The sequence below is a fragment of the Ciconia boyciana genome, chromosome 1, assembly GCF_034638445.1.
Source record: "Ciconia boyciana chromosome 1, ASM3463844v1, whole genome shotgun sequence".
Classification (NCBI taxonomy): Eukaryota; Metazoa; Chordata; class Aves; order Ciconiiformes; family Ciconiidae; genus Ciconia; species Ciconia boyciana.
In genome coordinates, this window is record NC_132934.1 from 84,341,276 (window position 1) to 84,365,161 (window position 23,886).

A 23,886-nucleotide genomic window follows, 5' to 3' on the forward strand; every position below is an offset into this window, starting at 1 on the left:
TCAAAAGTATGTTATGTATTAGTGGGTGACTAAGCATGAAAAGAGTACCCATGAACGCTCTGCGGTTATAAGCCACAGTAAGTTATTTTTGACCTCAGTAACAGGCAGGTCTGAATGGCAAGAGAGCGAGCCACTTCTTCAGAGTGAATAAATGCTGAATAAGCTGTTCTTAGAATAATAGCTGTGCATACATTCATATTCCACTAACGCCTTGAATGCAAAATCTGCTCTATGTGAAACAGGTATTGAACATCCCTGATGTCCTAATTCCACACCCCACTGTCATTCTCTGCCCCTCTGGGTTCAGGTCTCCCAAAACCTCTTAAAGTGTCCACAGCTTGTGCTGTCTGGACCCATTACCTATTCCCTCTCCCTTTCTCCCTCTCCTGGGAATCTTCAGTTCCCTAACTTCCCTGAAGCCACCGTGCTTTAAGGCTTGTTCGCACATATCTTTTGGATTCTTCTTCACCCTTTTGTCTTTCTGTTTCTTCTCAAGTGTCCCCCCAGGCATGCTGGCCTGTCCAGCTCTCCCAGTCCACTGCTTAAATGAGCATCTACTGCAGACAAAGGCTAAAATCAACTGCAAGTCAATTTATATTTATGGAAGTATAAAGTTTATATGGCTTTTCATTAACTGTAAATATAAACACCTGGAGATAATTTTCAGCAACTGACTACTGCTCAAAATCCTTGACAATCAAAGTAATTGGAGACTGCAATGAAAGCATAAAGTGTAGCCCTCCATTCTCATGATTTTCTATTTAAGCTTTTCTCCTCAGATACAGATGCCTGTTTTGGATAAACCGTCACTGAATTCCTCGTCAGCCTCACACAGAACCCGCACATTGACTTGAAGAGAGCTGTGTTCCTCTGGCTATTTGAATATGCAACACAGCCAAGATCTGTTGTAAGTAAACCAGCTATTGTGCATAACACACCAGATGAAATGTCTGTACTGTGTGCCAACCCTCCTGATATGCATGGCCCTGGCTCACAAGCAATGCTACATCTTCTGATACACCTTCATCCCCACAGCTGGCAAGTCAGAATCAGCAGGCTTTACGCTTTCCTGGGTGAGGCACATCACTGGCCAGGTTTTCCAAAGAGATCAAGTTTTAAGCAGTCAGCATTTAAGTACAAAGGCAGCAAGAGCCTTCTGCCTTTGTTAGGTCCCTCCCAAGCCCCGAAATCTGCTGATGCCAGAGAATCACAGCGAGACCTGGTGGGAGCCAAGTTCTTCTTAAACTATTGCCCATTTCCTTTTTCTGTCACAAAGCAGTACGGTCGGCACCGAGCCCACACACCGTGAAGATCCCCCCAGGCGGGTCCGGCCCCTCCCCGCGCCCCTCCGCTGCCGGGGCCGGGGCCGGGGCCGGGGTCGATGCCGGGGGAAGCGGACCCCGGCCGCCGGCCCCCGCCTGCCCCCACCCCGAGGCCGGGCGCTCCGGCAGTTCCGGCCCCGTGATCTCCCCACCCGGCGGGGCAGCCGCTCCGCACCCATGGGACGCCGAGGGGGCGGCCGAGGGGGCGGCGGCGGCGACCGCAGCGGCTCCCCGGAGCGGGGGACGGGGTCCCGCAAAGGTGAAGGGGCAAAGGGAGAGGGGCCGGGGCTGGACGTCGCGGGGGCTCCCGTGGCCGCAGCCGGGCGGGGAGCCCGGAGACCCTGCCGGAGAGAGGGGCCGAGAGCGGGCGCGCCGTCGGGGGGTGAGCCGCCGTGCAGCCCCCGGCCCCGGGGCAGGGACGCCGCCCGCTCCGCCCGGCCCGGCAGCGGAGCCGTGGGGCTGGGCGCGGCGGCCGCTTCCCCGCGGCGTCCCGGGAGCCGCCGGGCCGCTGGAAAACACCCTGGCCGGGGCACGCCTCTGGGTGTCCGCCCGGCGTGGAGGGGCCGATCCGGGGGAGGTCTCACCCGAGAAATGCCCCGCGAGGTGCCGGGCATCGTGTGGACTGCGGCGTGCGTGGGGCCGGCTGGGAATCAGCCCCGTGGCAGCGTCCCGTGGGGCTCACGTTGTGCGTGGAGGCTAGATAACCCCACCCGTGTGCTCTGGCGCTTCACAGAGCTAGGAGGCTGCCCGGGCAGACCCCTGTGCTGGCGGCAGAGTGACCCCCAGTGAGAGGGGACGCTCCCTTTGCAGCCTTTCAGGGGCAGCTCGTCCCTTCCTACTGCCTGCGGAGTTTGACACAAGACACGGCGGTGGTAAGCTGGTGGGTCCTTCCCACCTCCAAACCCCCAGTGAGCTCACTGCTGGCTCCTGGAAGGGAGATGGGAAGAAAAGGAGACTTTGAAAAGGTGTCACTGTGGAGTAAGGCTGCGTGTTCCTCAGGAGTTTGGGCTCCGGAGCTGATGACTTGTCTAATTTCTTGTATCCGTGCCATGTTTAGGCATCAGATCAACTGCAAACTTACTGTCTTCACCCTCCTTTGTTCCATGCTCCTTTCTTTCTTTTTCAATCACTTTGGAGTGTCGAGCACTACCTCACTATTAGGTTAAGTTCTGGATGATGTAACTAAAATTCAGAGTAATTCACAGTTCTTGTTAGCTAAGTAGCTTTGTGATGACGAGCTGAATGTCACAGATTTCCTAGTCTTCAGCTCTGCTCCCAGCCTGCTCTCCATAGAGAGCAACTTTTTTTGGAACAGCTTCATGGATCCTGGGCTCTACTCCCCTTTCAGCTGTTTTTATTTTAAATTCCTGACATTTCTTTTTTTCAGGTCTATTCTCAAATCTCTGGTTATGGTGAGGTGTTGCTGGAGTCCTTGCTGCTGCTGTCATTTTGATTTTGTGTATTCAGTTTGGTAAGTGTGTAAATTGTTTAAAAAGAAAATACGATTAGCCTTGAAAATTACCAGATAAAATAGATGTTCTGGTCAGAAGTCCCTCAAAACCTCAAAAGGTTTATTCAGAACTTACCTTATCTCAAAGTTAAATAGATGTCTCATGACATAGTGTTTAAAATTGCTGTCAAGTGCTGGAGAAATGACTCCACTAGTTGCAGTGGCGTTAGGGAGCGCTCAGTTTAGTCTTAGTGTACTTCTGGCATTCAAGTTTATAACCTTACTGTTGGTCTTAATCCGAGTTCAAGAAAACAAATAACAAGTGGAAGATTGTTCTTTGCAACCAATCTGTAGTCCTTCAAAAAATGACACTATAATAAACAGAGCTATTAATTCAGCTGCAAGGAAGCAACACTTGCAAAAACTATAGTTGTCAGAAATATTTAAGTTGTAGAAGAGTCCTTGGAGGATACGTTCTTATCACCTTCTCAGCTACTTCTACCAACCTGCCCCTGATCATCGCCTTAAAGGTATGTCAAGAACCATAATTTACAATAGTTTACACTAATTATTTCTGCTGGGCAGAAGTAATAATGCCACGGTTAGACTTAGATAATTTTAGATGATGCAGTCAGAAAGCAAGCTAAAAAGCTCCAGAAACCTTTTCCAGTTGGAAGAAATAGGTAGATTGGTTTTTGTCTTTTCGCAGTAAACCGTTCTTCGGCCAAAGATTTTCCTGCCTGTCCTTTCCTGGAACTCTGTCCATCAGGTTGGCTGTATTTCCAGAGGAAATGCTACTACCTCTCAGAGAATGAAGCCAACTGGAACTCCAGTCAGAGCCTCTGCTCTTTGCACAATGCTTCCCTCCTGGTGATCGAAAATCATCAGGAACTGGTAAGGGAACAAATGGGGGTTCTGGTTTCACCCATCTCACTTCTAGGGAGCTGCACAATGAACTGGTGTGTTCCTCCAGCCTCTTAAGCTGAGTGGTTTGAAAGCTGATGTAAAGACCGTGACAAAGCTTGCAGAAAGCTGTGTGCCTCCTCTCCCTGCAAACAGCAAACATCAGTTTTAGCAGTTGATGTTTTAGAAAATGCCCAAGGCTTATCAGAGTTAAATTAGATGCTGCTCACAGCCATAGATACTCACATTGAAGGCAACTATCAGGGTAAGCACTGTTGTGTCTCAGTTATCTTTAATTAGACAAATGTTCTCTCTTAGCAAGATAGGTTAATGACAACTAAGTTGGTAGATATGTTACTTTTGACCTTTGGACTTAGGAGATAGTTATCCTAATCACAGCCTGGAGCATGTTTTTCTGTATTATGCAGCAATGTTAGGAAAGATTCCACCTAGCACAAAGACCTAGGAGAATATATTCTTCCATATCTGTTACCGACCTTGATAGCAGACCTTGCTATTTTAAAACAGCCTCTCTCTAGGTCAGTCAGCCCTATCACAGACACCAGTATAATGGGTGTACTGGGTGCAGATGTCAATCCTGTTGCACACACGATGGCGAGGATCTTCCTTTAATAATTTCTGAAACGTCTTCCACAAATCCTTGCTAGCTGATAATAAAAAGTCAATATGATGAAGACACATCGGTGATGGAGAAATGCATTAGCTGCAAAGGTGTTCATCGTTCTTTAGAAACTTTATTGTGGAGAGACAGTAAAATGATGTGTTTGCAGTTCCATAGCAGTTCTTAATACGCAGTAGTATACTTGTGTTCTCATAGTTGGCATTTCTGTCACTACAATATCTGAGTGCTGCAGGGATCCTGTCTCAAAATTAATCCATTTGATTTCTGATCAAGTTGTAAGTTCTATTTCACTTATGTGCACAAGATCCAGATGCTGCACTACTCTGTAGATTTAATCTTTAATATTGTTTCTTCTGGGAGAAAGGCAAGAGCTTTCTAGCCCTGGATCAAAGACTTTGTATTTTAATAACTGGTCTGAACATGCAAAACTTACTTTCTCATATGGGTTTATTCCTACAGAGTTTTATGGTGAAGATAACAAAGCAAGACCCATGGATTGGACTCTATAAAAGAAATGAAGAGTTCTTTTGGGTAAATGGGAAAGCATTAGACAATAAACTGTAAGTCGATGTTGAAGGTTTTTTGCTGGTGATACTAAATTATAGGGGAGTAAGAGAGGATAACTATTGCAGATACAGACAGTGACTTGAAAGAAATATCTGTAATGAAGTTGAAGGGGTGACTCTGGAAGGAGCATGGAATACGAAAAAGATTTCACATAGCATTGTTAAAACTGTGACGGATGAAAGTTAGGCAATAAATTTGTAATGCCAGGTTTAGAAGCAACAGAAGACGGGAGCTCATGGTAACAGGCAGTATAACAAAGTGACAGTTAAACCAAGAGACCACCGAGATACCAAAGCAACAGGGGGAGGAATGGAAGTTACAATAACACAAATTCCTCGTTACAGAATATATTTTGCAAAAGTGCAAACTTGCATGCAACCTGTGTGAGGTTTATAGCAAAGATATTTGGGAGGCTTCTAAGAGACGTTGTCATACTTCTTATGGCATCTGCCTACAAAAAAGGCTCCTGGAGGGAAACGTGAAGCTGTGAATTTATGTTCCATGAGCTGCTCTGTGGTCATGGCCCTGTGCTCTGTCCCACCAGTGTCAGGTGTGGGGCCATTTGTTCCTCCCACCAACGGTTGTCCCATCTTCTCAGAGACTGCTGCTTCTCATCCTGGGGCAACTGCCGGCAGGAGTTGGTAGAATTACCAGTGACAGTAATAACCATTGAGATTTCACAAGTCTGAAATTAACTTAAGAGTATTTAAGTTTTCCACTTTTTAAGTTTGTGACATCACTAGTGGTGCATGACTGTATTCAGTTCATCCCCAAGACTTGAGGGCTTGATCTCATAAAGACCTCACGCATTTAATGTGGGATGTGAGCAGCACGTATGCACCCCAAGTTGAAAATTGCAGTCCTTCCCACTCTTGCTTATCCCCTGCCTTCAATGCAAACATCCACTGAGGCTTTCATTTTCAGTGTTGAAGTTCTTTACATTCTTAGACTTCTGCCTCTTTGCATGCCTCAAACTGCCCCTCCTGTCTTTAGAAGGGTGAACACCTTGAAGTCTAAGCTCAGTTGCTATTAGAGTCATGTTAATACTGGAGGGGACTTGTCCCGTGGCTTTTCCAGAGACTGTACTAGCTTGGTTGGCCTATTCACAGAACACTGTAACACTTTGTTTGAAAACACAGTTGGCGAAGGAGACCCTTACCTATTATATAGGGACACCTACGGTGTGGAAACTGAGGTTTGCTTCCTGTTTTCCACCGCCCCCTTAACCATAGTGCTGTGTTCAGTTCTGAGAAAGAGGGAAATGAGAAAGGCATTTGTTTCACAGCTTCTGCTGAAACGTTTTTGCTGTGTAGAAGGATGTGGAAGTCAAAGGTGGAGCTAGTCTTGATAGCATAGCATCCTTGAGAAGGGTAAACCTGAATTCCACTCTCGGCTTTAAGGGTGTATTTCACATTAAGCTACTGCTAGACAAGATGCAGGAGTACTGCAAGTCCTAGATTTTGTATTCTGGGGGCCAGGTCCCATTAAAAAAAGACAATCTTAGGGGCGTTCTCTTCAAAGCACAAACTATCATCTTCCTGCAATGCCTTGCCTGTGGTAAATCAGGCTTTGTACAAAGAGAACCAGTGATCCCTGTAGTTCCCTTTGCTCTATTGCATTATTTGATTGTGGGTGTCAGAGTAATTGTGTCTTTCATTCTCCCTTACAGGATTGAAGTAAAAGGCTCTGGAAACTGTGCCTATCTTGAGCCAAAAGGAGTCTCGGCCTCTGGATGTTATTTAACCAGGAAGTGGGTCTGTAGCTTGAATATTAGCTTAGCACGATAAAAGTGGATGAAGCCACCACCCCTGATGCTTAGTGCTTTGATATGATGTCTATATGGGCTATGTCTATACTCTGGGACCTGGGAAGACGTCTCAGCTCCTCCCTGGAGGTGAGTGACTTTTCTGGTAGCCAGAATTCTCCACCCATGGAGGAAGCCTCTGTTTTTTAACAATGTCATTTAAATGGCTTGCTTCAGCATCATTTCCTTGTCCCATTTTTCTAGTTACTACTCAGCCTGTAATTTCCTTTCTTTGTGTCATCAGTATTTCTTCCATTAACTCTTCTCTTGTGGGATCCTAAGCAGCTGCTCTTTCTTTTCCTTTTTGGTGTGCAGTTGGAGGTAATTGTTCTGCTTTTCCCTCAGCCAAGCTCTGTGTGCAGGGGTGGGTTGTGAAGTGGGTCTCCCTGAAGGTCTGCCACTGCCTCTCAGATACAGGGTGATGCAGAAATGAGCACTGTCGGTTTAAACAGGATCTTTGCGGATTCCACTCTCCTGGTTTGATGGGCTGCATCTTGTGCGACTCTGCATTGCATTCAGTGTTTTGTTACTGTTATTTTACATTAATCTTGTTAAATTAGCTTGACAGTATTATCATTGGGATTTATGTAGCTGCACTGCACCTGCAGTTCTCCTTCCCACAGGACTTACCTTAGCAAAATAAAGTCAGGATAGATAAGAGTATTTATTGACCTGGGGATCTGCACTGATGGGGGAAAAAGAGTTTGAACTGGTACTGAACTTGAAAAAGTAATAGGCAAGCTGCAGGCATTAATGTTGTAAAGTTAGAAATAGTCCTCAGTGTGAATAGGCAAAATCATGAGTAGAGAATAAGAGAACTAACAGCAAAGGACGTTTCTCTGTGGTTTCCTCGTGTCCTGTGCCTGTCGGAGCATGAGGCTTCCGAGCAAGTGATACATTTCTGGATGGACAATCAGTGTTTTGTTCTGTGTGTGCATGTTATTTTCAGCAGCAACACCCAGTGCTGTTGAATTGCTGTGAGCCTGAACACAATTAGGGCACAATCCTGCTGAACTACGTCCGCGCATGTCTAGCAGGTACCCTGAAGGTTAAAAGTGACGTTTGACCCAGAGGAAGCAAAGCAGCTTATTTTCCTGGAGGGACTATTCCTGTTGGGTTTCTAGAGAAGGAAGAACGGGAAATTCGCATGTATAGCAGGGCAAAATACTTCCCTGCTCGGAATAAAATCTGGAAAGTTGGTTTTCTTGTGATCTGGATGCTATAGAGAGGACTATGGACTCCGCAGGACTTCTTGAAGGAGCAAGTGGAGCCATTTTTTGAGTAGCCGCTAGAGCGCACTGTAGTTTCAGGGAAGAGGGATAATTGTGTCCTCATTTTTTAAGAATGTAAAATTGCACCATGTTTGACAAGTTATTTGGAGTGGTGTTGGCTCGTTGGGGTTTTTTGTCCTATTTGTAATTATTTTTGCCTTCACTGTCTTTTTATGCAAATTTAATTGCTCTCTAGTTTTGTTCAGTGTCTTGTTTATGCCTTCATTATTTTCTGTGACAATAGGACTTTACTGTAACAGGACCGTGCAGTATGAATATTGTTAACAACTTGTGACTTTAATATGTTTATTTATATATGATCACTAATTTTGCTGAACTACACTTTTTTAATTGCTTATATTCTTTATAGGCAAAGTAACAGCACTCTACCGTATGAATAACCTAATAATCTATGTATTAATTTATATGTAACTAGTTGGGGGGGGTTATTCTGCAATGTTTTTAAATTAACTAGCTCTGAAGGATATGGTATGTGCAATAGTCCTGAAAAGGTAGTCAATAAATATCTTTACAGAGCCTCTGAATTACAGTGGTTTGTGTCTTAATATTGTGCCGTTAAAAGTATTTTTCAGCTCAGGCACCATTTGGGGAAAAAAAATCACCAGACTGAAGCAAAATAACATTTTCAGGTTTTGAATATGAAAAGATCTTTAATCATAATGCTGGGGTTGACATGAGACAAGACATTTGACCCAAAAAAGAAGGCATTTCACTTTCTAACACATTTTCAGACTTCAAAATGTGTCAGAGTTTTAACAAAAGCCTTTAACTGAAATGCTGAAGTACTTCTCTGGAAATGCTGAAATGTGCATAGTGAAACATACACAGTACAGTAACTTTGGAGGGAAACGTGGAATTTTCCACAGTTCACTCCTGCAAAATTTTCCGAGTATTTGCATTAGGGGCATATTAGAGGTACATTTCACAAATTTAGTAGAAATTGTAAGGGATAAGGAGTATTCACGTACCATGTTGTGTCTTAGCCTTTCTTAATGAGCTGATTTACTTAAATGTTGCCTTTAACTACAAAATAACGTCGCTATTACATTTTTTTTCATAAGTGTCATTTATGGATAGAGTCCAAAAATGGGATATTTTGGTTCTTAAAGGAGGTTTAGAAGAAACTGTGAGCACAGTAGGTTATAATGAAAGCTCTTTTGTAATCTGACTCTTAATGGGTGCAATTAGCATCTTCTTTAGTATCCAAAGTTTGTCATGGTAAGAAATGACAAATTCTTACCATGGGCTGCAAATGCTTTACTCAGAGTGGGGCTTAATGAACTACTTCACTTCAGTGGACTTTTTTTTTTCTTTTTTTTTAAATCAGTGGGATTACTCATTTAGTGACTGCTTAAAATGTAGGTAAAAGCTTCGGTAAGGCCCTGCAAAAACATGTTTAATTACATTAGTAATAGCGAGAATGCTCACATACTGGATGTTTCATGAATATTGTTAAAACGTAGACACCACAATCAATTTGAGAGAAGCCAGCTCAGGAGTTTAAGTTTTTCTTGTTAAATTCAGCATGGCTTGAGAAACATTTGCCGTAAAAACAGCAATTCAACAGTTGTCTCCAATGCATGGAGAAGGGTATGCTTTAAGTACCCTGAAGTTACATTTTCTCAATGGGGAATATATCTATATCTATATAGAGATATATAAATGAGGTATATATATGTAAAAATATATATATAAAGAGAGAGAGAGATAGCTAGATATCTTATTAATTTCAGACTGTTTCTTCGCCTTTGCTGCTCTGTCTAGAATAAAGAAACCAATCCTCTTCCCCACACGTGCTGCACTGAGTTTGGGGGATTTTTTGTTGTTGTTTTAACATGAGAATAAAAGCAGTATTTCAAATTAGTCTTTAGCTGCTGATGCTGCATTTTGTAGGGTAAATCTGTGTTGCTTTTTCATTTGAAAGGAAGTCAGCCACACTGAAGGTATGGTTCACTTTTTAATCTGTAGCCCCAAAGTCCTTCTGAAGAGCCATCGTGCTGTGCCTGTGGAAGCAGCAGACTGCATCACGTGGTTGGTGTCTCTTTCCGCAGAAGATCTCTACACCTTTACAACTCTCACTTATACGCACCTACTACTTTCCTGGCTTCTCTGTCTGTCCATAATTAAGTGAGGTGTTACCCATCAGTGTCCACAGATGGAGAGCTGTCAGTCAGTTGGTGTTACCATATTGCTCATGAACATTTTGTTCCACAGCTGCAGTCATGTGCGTGCTAAAGCCGTGGTACTTTACACCAAGAGCTCATGTGCAAGCGTATCTGTTGGTTACTCACAAGTTGCAAGACATTAACCACAGCCCTCCATAGGGGCACTAGACATCTAGTGTAGGTATGAGACAATGTACCTGGGAAACTGCAGCTGCCTTTAATTACGTGTATCATAGCAAAGATGAGCTAAAGGCTTCACATTTCAAAAGCCACCTTGGACTTCTTTCTCTCTCTCATTGCTAATAAGGACTTTAATCCCAGTCTGTGCATTTTTTGTTAAGAGTAGCACCTTTGATTTTAGCGTTGCATTTTCAGTTGTTTTTTTTTTTCCCCACACACACACATCTCCCCCCTGCATGGCCAGCATAAAAGTACATAAAACTATAGTAAGACTCTGGGAACTTAAAATCTCCCCCTGGCTGGCTCCAAAAGGGCCTTGGGGTCCCTTCTGCTATAAATTATTACATAATTCTATGAAATGAGGTAAGAATTCAGCTTCTTATTGTGGAAAACACAACAGAGTAGAGTTAACTTTAGGGGCATTTGAAGAGGTCCTGTCTGAAACTGAATTATGGTAATTAAAATGAAAATTTACTTGAGCAACCCTGTCTGTAAGCATGGAGAAGTAGATTTTACACCTTTGCAAGACAGCAGTATGTAAGTATGAGAGTGCTTCTGCTGCTTGCCCCACAGTCTGGGAATATGAGACTAAAGATTCACAGTTTAGAAAGGGGACTAACTTCTGAGCTTTTTTAATATTATCTTTCGCATCAGAAGTGTTTGATACTTTATTCAAAGAAAAAGTTGCTTCAGTTACCAGTTGAATTGTCCAACCTGTCATGCAGGTAGGACTCAGATGTCCCATCCAGTAGATGGGACAGGGCTGGAGGCAGGTACATCTTTGACAGAGCTCAGGCAGAGGCTGAAGACCCAGAGAGTCACAGGAGGAGAAGCTGATGAGGACCTTAAGGCCTATTAGAGCACTCATAGCCCTGGCAATACCCAAGAGGAGGTACATGATTTGCAAACAGATGGAAAACATTTTTATTACAGATCCACTTCCATTGTCCCCTATGTTATTTTTTTTATTTCCCTGTTTACACATTACTTGCTTTCCTCACTTTTGCAGCACAAGTCACTGGAAATAGCTCAACAATGCTGCAAACATTTGCTTTGCATTTGGTCACTCTGAGTTCAAAGGCACATGCTAGCTACAGATCTAGAGGACTTACTACCTTTATTAGACTAAGGTGTTTTTAAAACCTGAAACAAATGACATGTCTGATTTCTTAAAAATCAATTAGTGACATTTGTTCTTTATTTTTCAAATACATGAATCTAATAAAGGCACTAAGTCAGACTGCTCTTAGCATTTTTGTATTCTAGATCCAGAAATAGCATATATCCATGACACTTGAATGGCCAAGTAACGTATTTACTGAGTACACCCACAGGCATTAATTTCACCAGCCTTTAGCTTCAGTACCTCATCATCATACCTTCCAGGCAGTACCTATGGTTCCACGTTCAAGAATTTGCAACGTAAAGGGACAAAATACAGGTGGAAAGGCAGGCTATCATCTTCATTTCCTTGTACTGCAATGTTGTCTTATAGTCCAAGCGCCTTCCCTAGCTAAGAGCTTTCTTTCAGATCCCAAGGTTCAGCATCAGAAGAAGATGGGAGCCACCAGCTTACTAACCACAAGTGTTATGAGTAACTTCATGCTTGGTCTGGTATCTGTATACCCAGCAGCGATGCAGGTCAGCTCTGAATAAGTATAAGACACTGTCTGATAAATGCATTTTTCTCAGCCCCCAAGTGGCTTCTGTAAGTTGCAATTAGACTGTAAGGAAAAAAACCACAAACTTCAGAAAACACTAAAATATTGAAACCCAAATAAAAAGTTCCTTCAGCTCAGCAGCAGCTGCCTCAGGGATATGTACAACAGCAGTGGGCTCCAACACACTCTTCAGCCCCCACAGATGGCATCTTTCCTGTACATCACGCAGTTCATGTGCACAATGCTCATCCTCACATGAGCATCTCTTCTCCCCTGCCCTTTCCTGGAGGCAGCTGCTGCCAACGTCTGTTCGTGGGAAGGCTCAGCACCCCCAAATCCACAAGTACTGATTTGCAGTCCTGTTGTGTGACCTTCACACTGACACCTGGCAACTTCTGAGTTCCCTGTTTGCATCAGACAAAGTCTTAGGGAAAACAGAACAGCGAAATGCAAATTTCTGTGCAAGTGTTATAAAATTATTTACATCACATGTTGTTTTATCAGTAAAATGGGTCTTCTGACAAAAAGCTCTGCCTGTTGTCTAACAATTTGACTCAGAGCACCAACAAAGTTGCGTTCTTCTTACAGATCCACTTCTTTAAAGTCTGGCAGTTATCTGTTTGGATCATGTTTTTTCTTCTGTAAACAGCACAGTTCTTGTCAGTGTCCATTCTACTTACAGCTATCCTGGTGAGAGAACAAAAGGAATGCAATGAGTTGTCAGCTTTAAATTGAGTACTGGATAAAAATATTGATAACATCTTGAGTGTGGGGTTTGGGTGACACCCATTCGGTAACCTGCTGAAGCACAGTTCCTCAACAGCCATGCATAGGTAGGATGGGCACCCACAGCAGAGACTGGTGGCTGCTGAGGGATTGATGCTCATGAACATCAGTGTAAGAAGCATGAGAAAACCTCCACATGCAGCCATGATGCTGAACTGTAATGGTGAAAGGGAGGGGAAGAACCCCTCAGCAGCACGGATCCCAGCACCCAGACTATGTGACAGGCATCACATTCAACAGAGGTGGTATACATGGTCTGTACACTGAGAGAGTTTGTTGACAGTGATTTCAGTGGGAGAAGTGTGTATTAATATCCCTCTGCATTAATACATACATGGACTGTGACTGTGGTTGGTCTTGAAGGCGGAAAACAAATCTGTTTCCAAAGGTGTCCAGCAGGAACCAGTTAACCTGGAACTGGCCGTGAAATAGGCTCTAAATAGGTGCCTGAGGCTACAGGACTAGATCTGTGCTTTGGGAAATTAGCTTGGATTCAGAGTTGTATTTACATGTGGAGTGCCATACCTTAGCTTTTGCCAAAGACACCCTCTCCCCACAAATCATCACCTTTTTTCTTTTACTCCATGATCTTCCACTGAACTCCATTGTTTCTTCATGTCTTGAATCTTCAACCCAATCCAGATATATTTGGCATCTTTCTCTTTATTGTCTATGAATTCCTGTGGAACAAGTAGAAGCATGTTACCCAACAGCAGAGCTTTTCTGCTGTGCTCAGGTCACTGTCCCATCTCATGCACAGCTTTTCAGGTAGTGCCTCACGTGGGGAGCAAGGGCAGGGATCCAGCCATGGGAAAGCAGTCCATTACAATGGCCCATATGCACGTGACCAGCCACAGAGTTTCAATTCAGGCTGGTGCTCAGGCTGACTGGCTTCCTGTCAGCTGTCAAAAAAACCCCTCAGTGATGCTCCTCACCCTAATGAGCCAGGTTGCAAAGCCTGGTCTTTAAGGTAAAAGACCTGTTCCTCAGGGAACGATAAGTTTCTCAGAAGAGCCATTCAGCAATACCTTGCTATTCATTTTCCCAAAGGAAAATGAGAAGGAGGTTTGGCTATTTGAATTTCCATTTAGTGGTTGAATCAGACCTCTCTTCCCAGAGCCAAGTAATGGAAATGGGTGGGAAGTCCCCAGCATTTCCTCCTCCCAGTCAAAACTACTCTGGCTTTCACACTTGCATCTCTTGTGCTTCTCCTCTTCAGCTCTACTCTGTTGACCCTCTCCAAAACAAGCTCCTGTCTGTAGATGCTCTGCACTTGATGGGGCTCTTGCTTGCCTGTATGTACACCTAACATCTGGGCCATGTTCACTTGGTGAAATGTTTGGCTAAGGCAGATGCCTGTCACACAATTTTAGGGCTGCTGCAAGACTCACCATCTCAATTTCATCTTCAATGACAAGAAGCTGGGATTTCCTGGCCAGGCAGTTTGTCTGGCTGTCATCCCAGCTTACAGCCTTCTCGGAGAAGTAGTAACATCTCCCCCTGTGTAATTGCCACCCTGGAGGACACAGCTCACATGTTGTTCCTGTGGGCGGAGAGAGGGAACTGATAGCTCGTACAATGACTTGTTCCAGTTGCCTTGTAGCATTTTATGTTCATGCGGCTGGCTAGCTGGTCCAAAAGTGCCCAGTTCCCACTCCCAAGCATATGTTTGCTGGGTGCAGAGCAACATTTCAAGGCTCCAGTGCCACTCCTCTCCTCAGCTTCCCACTCCCTTGCCGTGGTGGTATGCACTCCCACTGCACTCCCACTTCTGCACTCCCACTGCATATCACCAGGCTTTCCACCTCCCTGTGCACCTGCTCGACGGAGAGCACTGGGAGGACCTGGAGGGCTGCAAAGACACTTTTTCTCCTCCCACATGCAGCCCTTGTGAGGAGACACTGTGCGATATGCTGTGATGTGGAATGTGTGGATTTGACACGTGATGTGACTGGAAAGCACAGCTAGTTAAATGATGTTCAAACTATTTCCATGGAGCTGGAGAAGGAACTGTGTTAAATAAGGCGAACACTGCTATTCCCAGGTCTATTTCCCATTTCATTCAGAGCACCTGGGAGGAACGTCCCCCACATTTTCTGTCTTGGCTTCCTCTAATGTTTCAAAGTAACATCATTACAATCAATCCTTAGAAAAGCATTAATATTTGCCAACAAATAACAGATCCACAATAAAAAGACCCAGGAAGGTCTTCCCCTGCCTGATCCTTGCAAAAGGATAGGAAAGCTAAATTCCCTCCCATGCTTTGTGAACAATTATTGTCCGGAAAGTGTTCTTCAGGACAAGGGGAGGATCTACGATATATGGCATTTCTGACAACAGCTCCTGGCAGAAAGAAATGCGAAGAAAGTACCTGAAACTATTTATGCCAAAAGAGGAGCAAAACTGTTGTCGTTAAAATGTTAGTTTAGATCCTGGCATCACTTCTATGCAGGAATGGCATGCTTCCTGGGTAGTACCAGTGATTTCCCATAAATTGCAGGGTGTCATAGAAATGGGAACAGAAACAACAGAATTGTGCACACAATACATCCTCTATGCTGTGAAAGGACTAACTTCCCTCACCCTGTCCATCTTCACACAGTTCCTCCATGAGCCTTTTCAGGAGCACTGCCGAGATAGTGTTCTCTGAAGAAGTGTGATCACCAGTGCTATTTAGACCATACTGGGACAAACTTTCCAATTTTCCTGCTCTGCCCTTCAAAACTTGAAAAAAAAAAAAAAAAAAAGAGAGATTATGGTTAACAACAGTGTCAAGGAAATGTAGTCTTTGTATCCACTGTTATACTGTGAATGTGAAGATATGTGTGTGTGTGTATATATTGGGGGGTATACACACTCAGCTATGAGCATACTCAGTGATTCTGTCTGGCAAAGGGTGTAGCTGCTTAATAATATGGACAATACAAGAAAAGAAAAGTTTGTCATTTTTAATAGCTGGACATATAAAGAATACACAATATTGTGGTGAGATTTTAGGGAGGGTTGGGAGGTACATGTTTTTTCTGAAGTTTTTCAAGACTGTTTTCTCTTAGGAAATTAATATCTTCTCTGGAACAGTTCTTGTATAACTGGAGCATGCTGTGGATTTTGATATTGCCAGTACCAGGGAAGTCTGATTAAATGAAATGATCTGAAGCCTGATTTTTATTTTATTTGTTCAAACCTACAAAGTAATTAAGTGAAATGGTTTCAAAGTAGCATCATGGATGCAACTTTTACCTTGTAAGTCAGGAAGGCCAAATTTTTTGATTGTCATAATGATTTGAAATCTGCTTCTACAGCCTTTCAGTGTCACTGATGGCAAGGTAGACTGCAGCAACTCCCCTTCATCTGCGCTATATATGTTAAATGACAGGTAGCAAATGTTCCCTTTGGAACACAACATTTATTTTCCTGTATTTGTGTATAACGTGACACCTTTAATGCAACACTAAGGGAATTTTTCTTTTGGCATCACTCTGCTTGTGAGATTTAACCATGTCTGCAAAAGAAGGGATGAAGCGGATGGTAGGATCTACTCACATTGCTTGGCTAGCACGGCTATGACACCCAGCAGGACGAGCACAAGGACTCCCAGGACCAGCGCCACATAGAACCAGGCTGAGCACCTGTGTCGGCAGCCTGGAGGGAGGCAGGAGGAAGAGCAGCTTAAGGTCTTTGCACTGTTAAAATTAACACTGCCTATATGTATGCCAGTTTCTTACATGGAAACAACAGAGAAATAATCTGCCTAAAATCACTGCTGTTTGAAGTATGTGGGGACATTTTACTTATTGATAATTTACATCCGTTTTGCATACATGAAAGTGAAATCGAAAGATCATTTTGTCAGATAGAGCAAGTGATTTTCAATCAATCATTCCATTAAGAATTCTCTCTTTCTCCTTTGAGTTAATTTTTTCAAGCATTGCCTCCTTCCACTTACGCACCCACACCCTGCAAGACCCTGCAGAACAATTCAGGAAAAGTATCAGGGATGGCCTGTGGTATGTTCTTCCTCTCTGGTCATGCTCTCCTGTGCCTGTCGTGGCTGAAAGCTAACTTACCTGAATGCACAGAAAAGGCAAAAAAATCTCATACTGACACCACAGCACAGTGAAGTACATCTGACCAAGCATCTCTCCATCCGTTTGGCATTCATCAGTTTGTGAGAGTGAAACACTCAGGAAAAGGCACGACCCGAGGAAATTTGGGGTCAAGGTGCCATTTCCACAAGCCATGGACTTGCACTTTCATAACTTCTGTTTTCCTGACCTTGCCTGCATGAGGTGAGCAACTGCCCCATTCTCCGGCTGCCTAAGATGTATTTTGTAATGTTCCCTTTCAGCTCACAGAGTTCTGTGGGCCTGACCTTGTCTGGCGCATGTCCTTCACTACAGAGAGGGTGGCAACCATGAGTGCACTAACTGCACATAGACAGCTGGGTATCATGCTACTTCCAAAGCCAAATGTGTCCCTGTGACTGTTCCTGCAGAGACACTTACAGGAGGGTTCCTAAAAAAAATGTGGAATTTTACTTTCCTTTGCTAAATTTTCAATGTAGGGCACAAAGGCATTTTTAAAAATTATCTTTAAAATCTCTTTCAGTATTATTTTTACAAGGAAAGTGTGAGAAACCAGTGAAAAAAAAAGTATGAAATGATAAATCAGTTCTTTATTGAGAGATTGAACGTAAAGACTCTTGATAACCGGTTTTACTGTTGGGTTATAGGAAAGACTAAATCTATAATTAGTAACCAACAACCAAACAAAATAGCACACTACCAGAAGCGGAAGTCTCTGCTCTGCTGCTCCCTTTGGGTTTCGGCTTCACGCGCAGCTCAGCGTATGTGATCATGTTTCCTGTAAGGAGTAGGGAAATGCTGACATTTGTGGTTGTGCAAACCATTAAGTGGAGAAACAATAAAGAATTACGTAGAAGATCAAGTCTGTATAAAAAGGGGCATGTGTTTCCAGAGCTGCTAGTTCAGCTTTTTTTTTTTTTTAAGAAACAACAGGCAAGATGATGACTTATCATTTCCTGCTGCTGTCAGGAAGTAACTAAAAGCCTCTTCCATAATCTTTGCTTGAACTACTTGGGTCCTGTGTGGCTGGACCAGGAGACAGACAGAAAAACTGAATGATGGGTAAGACCTGGGTACTATCCATAGCAAACATCTCATTTGTTGCTAAGCCATCTCAGGAGGTATCATAGGGGCTTAAGGGGCATCAGAGCTGTGACCGCTTCATGGAGCAGGGAGACCCCAAAGGGGAAACTGCCACTCAGAGAAATGCTTCTGCAGCAAGGTGATTCTTGGGGGCATTCCTGACTTGTGAATGTTTACGCCAGGATATTATGTGATGCCTGTAATCGCAGAGGAATGGACCTGATGGTTGAAGACATCCCTTTCCAGATGTACATTGCCAAAACAAAACAAAAAAGACATTAAAATAGCATGGTGTGAGTTAGGTGCACATGGATTCTTTCTGAACACATTTTCGATTTTGTTTTAGCTGAGTATTTTGTAGAGCTACTGGCTAGTTTTATAGAAGATATTTGGACCTTTGGTAGACTGATCTTCTTTCCATAAATGGTGAGATTTTAGCAATCTGAATCAAGAATAAGCTTCTGTGCTACAGCCTTAGTTTGTGATCACTGGGGCTTTTAAAAAGAAGTAAGCAATTTGTGTTATATAAAATCTCACTGATCAGGGAAAAACTTGGCAGAAGAAGTGAGTCTCATTAGGATAAAATGAGGTAGCATTTGATATGAGAATTGCTGAAGTGTGGAGAGGCTTTACAGTAAGAAAAATACTGAGGACCTGATTGGCAAATAAGGTTTATTCATACAGGTAAGGTATTCCTTGCTTTAGTGAACCTGACCTAATATGCTTTGCTGTTTGCTTTATTACAATTTATTAGTTCAATGAACTACAAAAAATTTGTAAATTACATTTAACTGTACAGAAAAGTAACTGTTCTCAAAAAGAAATGCTCATAGAAGTTTTTCTTCTTAGAATGTAAATATTTTTCAAAGAAGAACAGTCAGGACTTTTAAAATTTAAATGCACTTATAAATGGAGACACTTCTTCTAAAATACATACTTTAGAAAATATGCTACTATTACTAAATATTTTCTCTCTCAAATAAAGATCCGTTCCTTTAAAGAATATCTCTCAGGCTGTATGAAAAAATATTATCCACGCAAACTGAATATTTAAAAAAAATTATTACTTCTATTACAGTGTGTATTGGCACATGATCATTTGAATGTGAAGTCCTCAGAAGTCAGCAAGTGGTTTTAAAATACCATGTAACCTTAATTTTGCCGGATGCTTACACACCCTTACCTAGTTTAGCAACAAGGAGCCCTGGTACTCGGTGGAGATCTCTGTCACTTACTAAAACTGAAATTTCACTTTATTTCTATATGCAAATTGTCAAGTGCAGAAAGACATCTCTATTCACTGGAAGCTTCTGCTTCGTGAATGTGCAGATAGGGAGTGCTTCTGGCAGGTCATTCACTCCAGAGTCAAGCTTTACAGCCATCAGGCTCTTGCAATCACCTGGACACCAGGTTGAACGTGAGCCCATGGTGCACCCTCATCATCACAGCTCATACGTGTCACCAGTGGGGCTGCGTTAGGAGAGCCCTGGCCTGCAGAGCAGGGGAAGTTTCTGTGCTGCTCCACTTGCTGCTGCTGCGGCCACACCTGGAACGTTGTGTCCAGATGTGGGCCACCCCATTCAGGGGGGTTTGAGGGAAGCTGGAAAGGGTCCAGCAGAGGGTGGATAGAGAGATGGTCAAGACCTGGAGGGGCCGAGGAGGCTAAGGAGGGGAACAAGAAGCTAAGGGGTGAACTAATAGCAGCCTGCAACTACTTGTAGGCTAGTTCGATGATGGAGTTGAACTCTTCTTGGTTTGTTTTCCTGCTAGCAGAAAGGTCTTCTATGTAATACTTTATGAACCATAATCAGGTGACTCTTGAGTAAACTAGGAAGCAAAAACTGTCTGAATCTTTAATTAGAAAATGGATTTTCAGGCTGTATTGATCCTTGCTTGTATTTTTGGAACACTTCTCTACTTTTGAACATCTGTTTTGAAGCACATGAACTGTAATAGCACCTGCTAGCTTACCAAAGCACGTGCACAGATAGTACCACCTACTAACTCCTCCTCAACATGCCCTGCTAGAGCATCCAAGAATCACCTCGTCCTTGTAATTCAGAGCACCTGACTGATAGCTAAAGTCCAACTGGTTGTGTAACCTGGTGTTGACTTTCCTTTTGGAACAGGATCACAACAAATCCATTTCAATCACTTTTCTGGGTGCAGCCTCACAAACTTACAGCTGCAGATGTTTTTTGTTGCTACATTGTGCTAAACATTATTTAACACAGTTCGTCCAGTCTATCGTGCTTATCCCAATAGTTTTCAATGACGGAGCTTTTCTTATCATTAGACTGCAAACTTTTACATTCTTTCCAACTGTGCCACCAATGATTTTTATATCTTTTTCTGTAACCTCATAAAATACATTGAATAGACATTGAGATAAGAACAGTATTCGGGAGAACTCCAAGAAACTGCATAATTTGACAAAAACAAATCCTGTTCTCACAGATAAAAGCTAAAAAAAAAAGAGGTGGGTGCTGTATCTGTAAAGGGACTTTCACTCTCAAATCCAAATTTTACATATTTAAAACACCTACTCAGCTACTACGGAACCTTGGCAGAAGCTCAGCTCCCCACATGTTTACCTTTCATGTGCACCAAATCTTGCCAGCAGCTATACTTTAGCAGGGCAAATTAGCTATGCCCCCCACCCACATGGTTTTTAGTATCTACTCCGGTAAATTGCATCTAATGGTCTGAAACTTGCACTAAATGCAGCCAGGAGGAGGTGGGCCTGTTCCACTTTCCCTAGCCTAGTGATTTGAAGTCTTGCCTGAAGTCTGGGAATCTGCCAGTCAGAGCATTCACCTGCCGAATTTGCAGTGCTAATTAAACCCATCTCTCCCTCCTCCATGGTGAGAGTTTTAACTATGCAGTGCTTTCCCTCATGCCTATCTCAGAGGCATGAGAGGGATGCCTCTTTTTCTGTAAGATAGCCAGACATCCCTGGCCAAGAGCAAGATCAGCATGAAATCCGGCAAAGGGAGGGATGTGGGTACTAGCCATCCTCCAGTGGACATTTCAATGTGTCACAGAGGAGGGATAGTGCCAAAGGGAGAGCTTGTGATGCTTGCCACGAGAGTCGCATTACCTTGGAGCTGAGACCCTCACTTTGAGAATCAGCTTCAAATTCCTGCTCCAAATGGGAGGAAGTATTGAAAATTCTTCATGCAGGGTGTGATAACGAGTAGGACATGCTGTAAGCATGTTTGGTATGTGGAAGCTGTCCTGTCCAAAGCAGCCTTGAGCCCAGCCCATGTAGGAGAGAGCTACTTCTAGCTTTCAGGGAAGGATCTAACTCCCAGAAATGGCTGACTGAGCAGCACCTTCCATCGTTGTTCTATCCTATTAGCTACTTTGGGCAGTTCCTAGCTCACCATGCAAGGATCCCAGACTCTCCTCCATTAGCTGTAAAGAAATGCAGGGCATCTCGGCGAGAGTCCACTATGCAGTGGGGAACCTTAACACTAATCATTGCTATTTTTACACTGAGCTTAAGTCTGTTTCATGAACGTTGCTCAACGTGCCTGTCACCTTTCAGGATTTTTTTCAAATTTCCTACCAAGTTTTTAAAAATTACAGAAATAATTCTGTAGAAAAAATGTGTTTTCTCCCATTCTGCCTATGGTAAAAGTGAGTCTTTTGTTTTTGAAGAGCCTCTTGGAATAACAGAACACTCACCAGCTGGATGAGTATGTGTGAACTTCGGTCAAAGCATTAAAACTTCAAGGAAGGAACAAGCAACTGAAATAGTTCATTTGAATTTTTAAAGCATGATAATATGGCTCAAGTTCTTGTCTATTTTAGTAGTAATAAAACATATGTTAATGATGAAGGCAGAGAAATAATTGTAATCAGGGAGATATTTCTAGCATGTTCGAAACAGATATGAGGTCCAATATTGCTTAGTACTGTTTGGTGCTTTTTCCATTTGTGTCAAAATAAGTAGAAAAATAATTGCTAATAAAATCTGAAAATAATAAAAAGGTTAACAAAACAAATAAAGACAGCCATAATGACAGCCCTGTAAGTTCAAGCCCAGTCAAATAAAATGTTTTTGAGTATAACCAGATATAAGGGTGGGGAAAGGTGATACTGGGAGTTATAAACAGTAAAGGAAAGATTATTTAAGAGATTTTTGTCTCTGTATAACTGAGACTTGTAGTAATACTGGGTGCATCTCTGGTGCCCATATTTTTAAAGGAGATGGAAACACTGGAGAATGAACAGAAAAACATCTACAAAAATAGAGTTCTTCAGAAAGTTAGAGTGAAAGATTTAAAGGCAAAAAGACACTGAGAAATTGCTTAATTACTGTGGCTAGTAACTTCATGTGAGAAAATACTGAGTGCTAAAATCTATTCAACAAAGGTTTAATAAGAACCATCTAGATGTTAATGAGAACTTTCATTGGAAATTAAAGCCTGGCTTATTCCAATTCAAGCTCTTCCTTTAGAAAGTATGATCAAGGGACATTTTTGGATGTCTTCAAATCAATATTTGATGCCTGTCTCCCTTTGCAAATAAATTATATCACCTTAGAAATGGGGTAAATTCTAGGTGAACCCTCTGAGTTTTGTGTTGTACAGGTTACAGTAGTACAAACAACATCCATGGATACATGAACATACAGCATAAGGTAGTATTTTCTGTTAGATATATAATAAAGTGAACTAATTTTAATTTTTTAGAAAAAGGTTTTGTAAAAATATTAAAAAATTATTTTTTTCTGTCATTTAAATACATGCATTCAGAGCACCATCATCACTAGTAATCTACACTGTAAGCAGAACATCTTCTAAAAATGCTCATTACACTATGTAGTTTCCTTAAGTAATTAAATACATTAATTACTAATGAACCTTGAAAGCATGAAAATATCATCTTACTCTGACCACAAGCATTTCCTATTTGCTCATAGTGAGAAGCTGCCATTCATATTAGCTGTGATCCAGAATTTTAACAAAATGCTTTCATGAATGAATTACATTTTTTCCAAGTAGTGGAAATTTTATTTCTTAAAAAAATATTGTTTAAATCATCTCCTTACCGTGAATATTGACTTAAACCTTTGTCTTTTTTTACAAACATATGAAGCGATCCCAGATTGATAATGTGGTTCTGGGAAAATCACTACTGGATAATCAAAGAGGAAGAGCAGGAGGGTTTTAGGAGTTATTCAGTCCTTCCTTCAGTGACAGCACTTTCAACTGCCACTACTTTCCTGACTTACTAGTTAATTTACTACTCCTTTTCCATGAAGACATCATAAAATGCATTGATCTGATTTTTGGACTAGGTAGTAATTTGATGGAGCATATTCTAACAGGTTTTTGATCGTATTGTTCATATATAATTCATATTAAAAAAAATATTATGCTCATTATTCAAAAATGAACAATTGTTGTTTCTCATTGTTACTTAAAACAAGGGGCCAGAACTGAGACACTACTATGTAGCAATACTGACTTAAGAGTAGCTTTGCTGATTTGTATCTTATGAGGATCTCTTCCACCATTTGCAAATTTTCACCCTTCCCGTGACTTCTGCATGCAGCATTGTGTAGCATTCTTCTAGTCTTATTCAGTGACAATTTTAAAAATGAAAGAGAGAGAGAGAGAGAGCATATAAGAGAAAACAGTGTACGTCCAAGAGCTGATTAGCTGTTTTACCTGGAACTGATGTTCGAGAAGGAACATGTGGTCTTTCCCTGGGTAGCATTGCCACGTCCGCATATGTGATATCACCTGCCATTGGTGAGCAAGTCCCTCTGAGTTATGGAAAGAGCTGGTTTAATACAGTGGGTTGCATCCTGTATTAGCTTTGCCTGCCTCCAGAAGTATACATACGCTGTGCTATGGCTCTGAGGAAGGCTGAGAAACAGAAAAAAGGAAGGAAGTTACTTCTTTCAATACAGCTTCAAAGCCTATTTTCAG

General features: G+C 42.4%; 2 protein-coding genes across 2 annotated transcripts; one reads left to right on the forward strand and one right to left on the reverse strand.

Moving 5' to 3' along the window:
* Positions 1-1,499: 1,499 nt before the first annotated feature.
* LOC140645028 (C-type lectin domain family 2 member L-like) lies at positions 1,500-7,403 on the forward strand. The gene is given in 5 exon segments (XM_072848631.1): positions 1,500-1,581; positions 2,710-2,793; positions 3,482-3,666; positions 4,778-4,878; positions 6,555-7,403. Coding segments are annotated over 5 exon segments (570 nt in total). The 3' UTR covers positions 6,673-7,403.
* Positions 7,404-12,541: 5,138 nt separating this feature from the next.
* LOC140646513 (killer cell lectin-like receptor subfamily F member 1) lies at positions 12,542-23,704 on the reverse strand. The gene is made up of 7 exons (XM_072850574.1): positions 23,623-23,704; positions 17,559-17,636; positions 16,317-16,415; positions 15,357-15,497; positions 14,165-14,316; positions 13,341-13,453; positions 12,542-12,674 (listed from the first exon to the last, which is right to left on the reverse strand). The coding sequence occupies exons 1-7, from the start codon at positions 23,702-23,704 to the stop codon at positions 12,542-12,544; spliced, it is 798 nt and encodes a 265-aa protein (XP_072706675.1).
* Between the last annotated feature and the right edge of the window lie 182 nt (positions 23,705-23,886).

Bases quoted from the DNA above. Each gene is read 5' to 3' on its own strand.
- LOC140646513 (XM_072850574.1), bottom strand. From the start codon at position 23,704: ATGGCAGGTGATATCACATATGCGGACGTGGCAATGCTACCCAGGGAA. The intron at 14,317-15,356 runs GTGAGGGAAGTT...CTCCGCCCACAG, and splicing joins ACTGTGTGAAGATGGACAGG to GAACAACATGTGAGCTGTGT. The intron at 13,454-14,164 runs GTGAGTCTTGCA...CTTGTTCCACAG, and splicing joins TTGAAGATGAAATTGAGATG to GAATTCATAGACAATAAAGA.